Source organism: Alnus glutinosa, chromosome 1 (genome assembly GCF_958979055.1).
Source record: "Alnus glutinosa chromosome 1, dhAlnGlut1.1, whole genome shotgun sequence".
Lineage (NCBI taxonomy): Eukaryota > Viridiplantae > Streptophyta > Magnoliopsida > Fagales > Betulaceae > Alnus > Alnus glutinosa.
The window spans coordinates 37,472,914-37,483,245 of record NC_084886.1 but is presented as its reverse complement, the minus strand read 5'-3'; the positions used below and the strand labels follow the sequence as shown (position 1 = coordinate 37,483,245).

The 10,332-nt window shown below is 37.0% G+C and overlaps 2 protein-coding genes and 1 non-coding gene across 3 annotated transcripts; 1 reads left to right on the top strand and 2 right to left on the bottom strand.

Annotated features, from left to right (window-relative positions):
* The first annotated feature begins 569 nt into the window (after positions 1-569).
* On the top strand, positions 570-3,076 carry LOC133880009 (CASP-like protein 1D1). The gene is made up of 3 exons (XM_062318864.1): positions 570-898; positions 2,312-2,438; positions 2,586-3,076. Exons 1-3 carry the CDS (start codon positions 678-680, stop codon positions 2,808-2,810), a joined length of 573 nt encoding a protein of 190 aa, XP_062174848.1. The 5' UTR covers positions 570-677; the 3' UTR covers positions 2,811-3,076.
* A 4,771-nt stretch (positions 3,077-7,847) lies between these two features.
* Positions 7,848-10,117, bottom strand: LOC133880003 (divinyl chlorophyllide a 8-vinyl-reductase, chloroplastic). Its single transcript, XM_062318850.1, has one exon. It carries the CDS (start codon positions 9,952-9,954, stop codon positions 8,686-8,688), a length of 1,269 nt encoding a protein of 422 aa, XP_062174834.1. The 5' UTR covers positions 9,955-10,117; the 3' UTR covers positions 7,848-8,685.
* On the bottom strand, positions 7,853-8,048 carry LOC133858962 (U2 spliceosomal RNA). Its single transcript, XR_009898635.1, has one exon. It is a non-coding gene; the product is annotated as a U2 spliceosomal RNA (small nuclear RNA).
* Positions 10,118-10,332: the final 215 nt, after the last annotated feature.

The following is a 10,332-nucleotide window of genomic DNA, read 5'->3' as shown; positions in this document are numbered from 1 at the left end:
GGTATATCAATTTTTGACCCGCACCCGCAAAAAATTACCTAAAACCCGAGATTTTAGGGGCGGGTTGGGGCGGGGATGCGGGTTAGGGCGGGGGATGCGGGTATTTGATCGGCCCTAATTGTATTAGTTGATGGAAGCTAGGCTCCCTAATTAGAGGCAGGGAGCCCCTTAATTCCTTTATTTATTAATTGTATGGTTAAAACTTGGGAAGGAGTATGGGATCGATGAATTCCCAATGTTTTGGGAATATCGATCCAAGTGGCAAAAATAAAATCTCCCAACAGCTTTTTAATTTCTTTTTTATTTTCTTGCAAAATCTTACAAAATCTTCTAATCACGTCTAAAAGAGATGAGAATCTAATATAAAATAAAAGCTTTCTTGGCACCCAACCTTTTATTCAAAAAAATACTAGACATTTTCTTCACACTCATAAAAACTGATGTGGAAAAATAGCTGTCGCTATAACAGCTCAAATCCATGTTCACTTGTCGTGCAGGGAACTCCAACCTGATTTTATTTCTAAACTTGTTGGTTTGCCCCAAACATCTTTCTATATATATAGAGAGATTATAGGTAGATGTATACACACACGTACGTTTATTGTCGTTCATCTTTCTCTTATCCAACACCAAGACTAGCTATACCAACCTGCCTGTAATATCATTAGCGGCGTCCCATGGCTTCCACTGATAAGCCTGACACAGAATACGGCAAGGAAGTCCGGCCACCACCCCCACCCACCGGCGAGCACTATTTTGCCGTCGATTTGGCCCTCAGGGTCTTATTGTTTGCATCGGCGCTGACTGCTGTCCTCGTGCTAGTCACTAGCAACCAAACGAAGCTAATTCCCGTGTTAGGAAGTCGTAAGTCCAAGTTTAATCATTCCCCAGCTTTCATGTAAGTTACACGCCACTCATATTACTCAACCTTTTGCCTCTAAATCCTAATTAATTACGTCTATATATATATATATATATATATATATATATATATATATATATATATATATATATATATATATATATATATATATATATATCCATGCATGCATGCAGTTTTTTATTTTTTATTTTTTTTCTTTGGGGGCGTAAGTAACTACTAACGTTTACTGCATAATTTTATGTCTGAGATTTGGCACTTAGCCAGTGGTCTTTGATTATCCGGCCGGCCACCGGCGCCTCAGTGGATTAAATCAGAACGATATATAGGTTGGCGACTTAGAGCACTGAAAGAGCAAGCTAGGAGTTGCAGCTATTAATTTATGCTTGGAAGAGATTTAATTATATCCGTTATTTAAAGTACCATATTGAAAAAAAAAAAAAAAAAAAAAAAAAAAAAAGAAAAAAAAAGAAGAAGAAGAAGAAGAAGAAGAAGAAGAAGAAAGAAAGAAAAAAAAGAAAAACAAGAAAGAAAGAAAGATTATAGTATAGGGGGCATACTATCTAAATATACAACTTTCAACCACCTTGTCTATGTGGCAAGGTGGTCCCTCACCTTAATTTATTTTTAAAAAATAAAAAAACTCAAAAAGTAGTAGGAGACCACCTTACCAATGTGGTAAGGTGGTGAAAAGTTGTATAGTTAGGTGGCATCGAATCATTATTCATATATATATATATATATATATAGCACAAGATTTGTTAAGATGAATCATGTGGCATAGAACTTAGAAGGGTACTACGGTCTACGGTGGTATTAATTAATAAAGACTTGTAATACGTGTAGAAAGGTTCAAAAGATGAAAACAGACATTTGAGAAATCCGGTTCGCCATTAATTTGGATCGTCTCTATTTCTTTCCATTTAGTTATAAAGTAGGGGTATAGTTGTCTTTTCACATTTTTATAAAATGTGAAAAGACAACTATGCCCTTCCTTTATAAGTAAATTGAGAGGATCCTCTCCATTTCCTGTTCAGACAAAGACTTGTTTTAAGCTTATCCAATAGTGTCTTATTGTTGTTCTGTTTATTCGTATGATTTGAAAAATATAATTTAAAAAAATTGATATTTAAAATTGTAGTTTAAACTTTAAAATTTTATATTTTATTTTGTAATTTGAAAACTTGAATAAAAAATAAAAATCATACTTTTAATTTAGGATATCGCAAGCCAAATTAATGCACCCTTAATTTTTTGTGCTATATACATCTTTTTCTTGACTCTTGAAATCAGCATTAGATTTGTAAGGCCTATATGAGGAACTTACATGGACCTACAGATTTAATAATAATTTTTAAAAATAGAAATATGAAAATAGATTATTTATTCTTTTTGCAAAGAAAGATAACAGATCGATACATGACTGTGCAGATACTTTGTGGTGGCGCTTTCCATAGCTGGCCTCTATAGCATCATCACAATATTAGCATCAATCTCGGTCTTGTTCAAACCAATCTCCTCAACAAAGTTCTTGCTCCATTTTGCAATTTGGGATGTGGTAAATAATTAATTAAGCTTTCTTTTTCATTATTTGCACATATATTTCTTATAATCAAAACGACCAAATTGTGAGCAAATCAATTAATTAATGTTTGTGATGCATATATATATATATATATATATATATATATATATATATATGCAGTTGATATTGGGGCTGGTAGCTTCAGCCACAGGCTCCGCCGGCAGCATTGCATATGTGGGGTTAAAAGGCAACCACCACGCAGGGTGGCCTAAGGTGTGCAACAGTTTCGATAAATTTTGCAGACATCTGGCAGGATCCCTTGCAGTCTCCTTGTTCGCTTCCGTCCTGCTTGTCCTTCTTATCTGGCTCTCCATTTTCACTCTTCACCGTCGGATCCCCAAGTAGATGATCCATCATGACTACCATCCATCCCCACAACGTACCCTCCGATCCAGAAATTGTGTTGTATAAAATCGATGGATCGATCTCAACGTTTGCTGTTTGTGGATATATATCTGTGTGATCTGATCAACTCAATCATTATCTTCATGCCTTTGATTAATTTATCTTGTCTGTAGTTTTTAATTCATCGTCTATATATGTGAAATGTAACATGTTATTGAATTTGAAACAGAATTATGTGATGATCGATATTATTGTATTTGTGCAGCCTCTTTGTTGTTCTTATGCCTTCGGCTCGTTAAATCTCTATTTTTTTTTCCCTCCTAGAAATTAAGGTTAGGTGATAGAAAAATGTGAATTTAATATTTCAAATATGTAAAAAGTTTACGTACCTCTCAAACTATCACCAAATTGTTTATATTTTTCCAAATTATTAATTGCGTCGATGCCTCCTCAAAACTACTAAAAATTGTCAATATCCCGCCAACGCTAACAAAATGACCATAAATTTTTTTCAATAAAACAAAAATACCCATATAAATTTGAACACTAAAAACTAAAATTATTAAAAATAAAAAATAAAAAAAAATAAAGGTAGTCGTGAACCAGTACTCCTAGCCATTCCAAGTGTTTGGGGGTGGATCGGCCACTCAGAAAACTCATGGGGGGTGGTCGAGCCACCAAAAGAGGTTGGGGTGGATCGACCACTTGCGAATCAAGGTAATTCGACCACCACTCAGGATGCGTGTGTTTTCTGTTGATTGTTTTTTTAAAACATTTTTTTAGAATTTTTTATTTTTTATTAAAGGGTATTTTTGTCATTACAACGGACATTGACAATTTTTTGTAATTTGAAAGAACATTGACAATCGAGCGGTGATTTAATGGAGGTATAAAAACTTTTCCCTTCAAATATTTATGTGAAATGAGAAATAAATTATAAAATTAAGGTTTAAACTCAGATCATGGCTTTGATATATAATTTTCTAAGAGGAGTGGCATTTATTTCGTGAGTTCGTGATGTCTTTGGTTTGTTGATTCATCACTGTTCCAAATTCAGAGCATTAGGGATCAGAGCACAACTGCTCGAGGAAGAAGACGATCGAGCACTTACAAGTATTACCGTACTAAAACACTGCATTTTACATTACTGAACTGCGTCTAATTTAAGCATTATATGGCACTGTGACACACTTACCCGTACACGTAACAATCTCAAGGTCCGACACCAAAAACCTCCTCCAATAATGGAGGTCGATCGGGTAAGAACAAAAAAATGGGTTGCGTCATATTTTGAGGCGGGGCCGGTGACCGATAAGAAATCATGGAGTGTAGGGATTGGATTAGTGATTGGGGCCTACTACAAAGTCCATCTTTTTCACATTGAACGCCAGCTTTGATTTGATTCCACTGCCTGCCACTCTGCCTCGATCATCTTCCTCCATATATATATATATATATATATATGGATTGTGCAAAAGATCTGCAATTCATTAAAAAAAAGTTGTCTTTGGAAATATTAAAATTGAAAAGCCAACAAGAGACAACCCTGCCAATGATTCCTCGGCTGGCGCTTCCTCCTCCTTTTTTCTTTGGGATGAAGCTGTGAAATTATATGAATAAAAATATCAAAAATAAAAGTACCAACCAACATTATATTATATTTTTTGTGTTTATTTATTTATTTATTTGCATGCCAACTGACAGTCTGATCTATCAAATGGTCAAGACTACCTTTCAAAAAAAATATAAAATAAAAAATAAAAAACTATAATCCTTGTATAAAAGTAGGAAGTGTTAAACCGATAATCCCTTTGCACTGCAAATTAAATTGGTGGTCTTATTATAATGCCGTAGCCCGAGGGAACACGTATCTGATATAGTTTGCCTCTGCGTCGCTCTTGTGTCACCTATCCGGTGTGGGACATGAAAGCTAAAGAAAAGAAACAAACAAAACAATTTGCACGCAAGGCTCAACATCCTAAATCCTAGTATCATTATCCCATGCGCGCGTGGCTGTAGTGCAAAATGGGCCACGCAATCGGCTGTAAACATGCTCTGCCAAACTGGCAAACTTAATTATGTCCAAAGCAATTAAAGGCCATATTCAGGGCGGACAAACACGTATCCATGGCTTTGACAAAGAATGGATCCATTAATTATTTGCTTCCTTGGAGCATCAACCACGTTTACCAGTTGCCCTCATTGGCTTGCTGCCTTTCGTAGCCTAAGAACTGGGAAATATGCGAATATTTTATCAAGAGAATAATCATTTATTTGTCTTCGTTAACGTGTTTTAAGTGGCTTAAACTGCACAAAAGAAATAATATAAAATATATAAACACAGCAAAAGGTAGCAGAGAACTTTTTAATCCCATTTATTAATTACTAACAATTTACTGAGGTTTCATTGCTCAATCCTCAAATTGAAGAATTAAAGTTAATTATGCATGCCAATACTTGATCCCATATAAATCAATGATATATACCAAATTTTGATTTATTCATGTCTAAGTTTTAAATAAGTTAACATATTCAGCTTGTGCTTATGTCTCTCATTCACGTACATATAACTAACCCATGTCTCCTTTTCTGAGTTTGAAAAATTCACTCGTTCGATCTTTTCTCTATGCTCTTCTGGGTTGTGGTGCTGAGGAAGGAGGAATCATGCAAGAAGGGGAAGAAGTAATGGTTGCTTGGAGCTTAAGAAAGGAGATTACAGTCACCATACCCTCTGTTAGAGCCTTTTGCATGGATAACATATATAGTACCGGTTGGAAGAGATCGAGGGGCGGGTCTCAAGAAGTGGAGATGTTTTAGATGACTCATTTTTGCTTTGCATAGCTTTCTATTTGAAGGAGAATCTGCACAATATAATCTGCATCAACCCGCCCATTTCGCCTATACAATATACCGAGACTTGGAGCTCTTTTCAAATAACGATCAATATGTGGGGTGGAATATCTCAAGGTGATATCAAGTACAGATTGATTGGCCCTACAAGTAGTTATGAAATTGTTGCAATGTGGCGTGGTGGATTTGCAATAGCACACAACAATAGAATCACAACTCTTCTCAAGCCAAGATTCTATCAAGGAATCAAGGCAAAAATAATAGAAAATCACGTATTGAGTGTTTCATATTGATAAACTGGTAAAATTACATAAACTGAAGGTTAAAGCCATCTTGATACGCTTATGTAGAGCCTAAATTCGAAACCCTAAAAATTATTAATAATTAAAAAAAAAACACTTTGCAATACAAATAATACAAAACGACATTTTTTTCCTAGTAAACGTTGGAATTACAAAATTTTCATGAAATACAAAATTGTAGACTCAGAATAAGCTTTCCAACATCACCAAGTTTGTCTCGATCCGATGTCAGAATCAGAAGATATAATTTTTTAAGTAAAACGGATCTAACCAAAAACTGATAAAACTAGCCCGCATCATTCTCACCGGATTTGAGAGAATTCATCCTCGAATTTAGATGATTCTTGCCCCGATTCTTCGGATGCCCAATCAATCCATTACATCTATTTCTCTTCAAAAGCAAAACAATGTAACATCCCACAAGAAATAATACTTCACTAATCACCACAAGACTACGATGATCAACTTGAAAACTTTTCGCACAAGATTCAAACAACTTTAGCTTCACACGATTACATCTTCTCCTATTCATGCGCGCCACTAATATCTTCCAAAAGGGATCAACGATCTCTTCACTTATAAACATAAAAATTTTCTCCGTATAAAAATCATTAAAAGCATTAACATCGAGAGAATTTGATAAAATATTTTCTACCCCAATGAAATCAACTTCATTAACATCCAAATCAAAGACTTTACTTGTAAGGCTTTTATCAAACACATGATATATAGAACTCTCATCAACAGAATTTTCAATATTATGTGAGAGATTTACCTTTTCCAACGATTCCTCTTTCTCAGTATAAATGTCATAGATTAGTAGAGAGACCCAATCTATTACAGATTCTTTCTCTTGATCACATGATAAAGAATCTCCCACAAGATCTTCATCATTGATATCGATATCATAGATTGGTAGAGAATCCCAATCCACGAAGCCTTATGAAGGATCTTCAACATCTTCATATTCAAAATCATCATAAACATCTTCATGTTTGAACTCCTTATCAACGAACTTGTCTTCTTAGAACTCTTCATCAACAAATTCATCTTCCTCCTCCACATAAGATGGATTTGGTAGATGAATTTGAGGCTCGCGAATAACGGTCAAGGTGACCCACCGCGAACTCCGCATGTCAAACCGTACTTCCCTCCATTGAGATCATGCCTCACTAAAGGTAACCACATCATCCTCATCCACAAAACGTGGAGTTGGTTGACGGCAACGACCGTTAGCAACATCCATGGCGTCAAGTTGGTCAGATAAGGCTCTAATTTGCTCCATCAGTCACCTAGATCGCGCAACAAATTGCTCCTCCACGTGCTGCGAACGAATCGCCGGTCGTTCATCACGTGTTGTTTCTTTGCGCTCAAGCACAACACCAAAATTTGCATATCTATTTCTTCCATTGTGCTTTCTTCGCGCCATAGGAAGAAAGTTGCTGGGCTCTGATACCAACTAATGCAGGGTGACGTAGTGGGTTCGCAATAGCATACAACAATATAATCACAACTCTTCTCAAACTAAGATTCTATCAAGGAGTCAGGCCAAAATGAATATAAAATCACTCATATTGAGTGTTTCATATTGATAAACTGATAAAACTAGTCAAGTGTTTCATATTAATATAACTTATAAAACTGGCCCGCATCAGAAACCTTCACAATTCTCATAGTGTATAACACAGCTCCAAACAAGATATAAGTGCCCTATTAGGCAAAATCTGTAATAGCGCCTAGAGCCTTGATAAACTATACTCCATATATTTATCCTGCCAAATTAAATGGCCTTCTAAAATAGTACCAAACAAGCCCAGCCAACGCTTAAGTAACTAAAATTTAAACAACTAAATTGCCAGATTCAATTGAAAATTTAAGACTTAAGTTTGGGTGGGGTGTGCCAGGCCCGAGCTATAGTGCAACGCATGGGCGACGCGCAAGAGACCCAGTAGCAAGCTACAGTGATGGACTCTCCCCCTAAAAAGATTAATTTAATATCATGTGATCCGATGGATCACGTATCAGATATTAAACTGATAAGAACAGATACTACACTTGATCTTAGCCAAAAGGCCGAGAAAGGTATGCTTTGTTGAGACGCTTGCTTCCCCTTTTATAGCTTGCCTCTGCATCGCTCTTGTGTCACCTTCCCAGTGTGGGACGGTGACTTGCTTAACGCTAATGCAAAATGGGCCACGCAATCGGCTTTAGCTTCACTGATTTTTGCTCTACCAAACTGGCACTCTTATGTCCACAATATTACAAAGGCCATATCCATGGCTTTGACTATGGATGCAACAAATCCAGAAATTTTTTTTGCTTCCTTGGAGCATCAACCTCGTTTAAACTAGCAGCCCTCCCTCCTCATTGGCTTGCTGCCTTTCATAGCCTAAGAACTAGGAATGATGCTTTTAAGATTTAGTTATGATTTGCAGGCAGCACAAAGAAATAAACTCAGTTTCCAGACATGAAAAATCAGTACAGTGATAACAATACAGGCATGTATGTATCAACATGGACAATAATATATTAAATATAGCATTTCACAGCAGATAATAAGAGCGCAAAGATTAATATTTGGGAAAGCACTTGCCTGAAACTCATAAGATACAGTCAGTGTCCCAATGAAGAAACCAAATTCCTTGAAGTAGACCGCATTACAAAACTGGTTGATCCAATCGAGCTTTTGAATTTACAAACTCTAAATGATTTTTTCACCAACTTCATAAAATTGATTGCTCGCCTAATTCCTGACCTGCCATCCCCTCCCTCAGTACCCTCTCAAAGAATTCCTCCAATGTGTCCTTTCCATAGCTAGGCGTTTTCTCTGCACTGTATTCTCCAGTTTCAGGATCCAAAGCCAACATGCTCTCGGCTGCATAATACCTTCCGATTTTCCCAAACTCAGCAGCATCTTCAATGGAAGGAAAAATCTTAACCAGGAAATCAAGAACCCCAATAGCAAAATCCATTATCCCAATTGGGACTTTCAAGAAATTGGGTTCCCTCCCCAAGAGTCTAAACAAGATCTCCCCTTGTTCCAAAGGTGTCAACGCCTTCCCCGGTCCGCCAATCGGCAAAACCTGGTTAATCTTATCCTCACTCAACACACAATCCGCAATAAAGGATGCCAAATCTGGCTCGCTAATCGGTTTACAAGCGCACAATTTCCCATCACCAAACATTACATATGGCTTCCCATCTTTCACCAACTCAACCTGACCCCCCAAGCTTTTAAAGAATGCAGTTGGCCTCACAATACTGTAAGTGAACCGATTATCCTCTTCAGCTTCTTTCATCAATTCAGCCTCGAGTTTAAGCTTGGCGCGCTGAAATTCAAGAAGGGGCTTCTGCACACATATTGCAGAAAGCAACACAAAATGAGAAGCACCACGATTCCTGCCGGCAACAAGACTATTCCTTGTTGCCTCATAATCAATCTTCCATGAATCCTTTACACCACCAGAGCGGCTAGCAAGGCATGAGACTACAACATCAACAGAAACCCCGAAACTGTCCAAGGATTTCTCCAAAGAATCCAAATGGGTCACGTCTGAAAAGCACACATTGGCTCCCTTCAACTGATTCGAACTCTCTTCCTTGCTATTTCTACCCTTAATCCCACTCTTTTCTCTAGCAATGGCTATAACATTGAACCCTCTACTAACCAACTCTTTAACCACGAATTTTCCAATATACCCAGTTGACCCCACTACCAGGACGTTAATATCTTTTGGGTTTTTGTTTCTGAAGGAAGATGGGGCGGTTTCAACAGCAGGGACTGCTGAACATGTAATGGGGTTGAGTCTTTGAATGCTATATTTAAAGGGTTGGGATAATTTTAATTTTAGAGATGAAGATGTCAGAGCATTAGGGATAGAGCTTACCTGGATTTGGTTGATGAACTGAGAAGAGAAACGTGCTGAGAAGCTTTGATTATTCGGCAGAGAATGAAGAGTGGCCAATGAATTGGAGGAGAAACAAAGGGACATTTTTCGAGTTCAGGGACGCTGAGCAGAGAGCCAAAGGCCTGTACTTTTGTGGGGATATGTTACAGGAAGAGAAAATCAAGTTGTGAGGTAGAAATTTTGGGAGAGTTGTCGTCCATGGTTGTTGTGTGGTACTCTATCAGAGTAAAATCCAAATGATAGGTGGATATGAGACTACGAGAGTGATGAGATGACGTGTAATCGCTGAGAATTGGAATATATCAGTTTACTCCCTAAGGTATCTAATATTTTCACTGATCACCCCTTTCTTTCTTTAATTTGCAAAGCAACTTAATCTCGGGATAGGGCAGAATATAATGAAATGATCAAAACAATAGATTGCTACAACTTTTTTCTAGTTAATTTTCCAGAATTGTTATC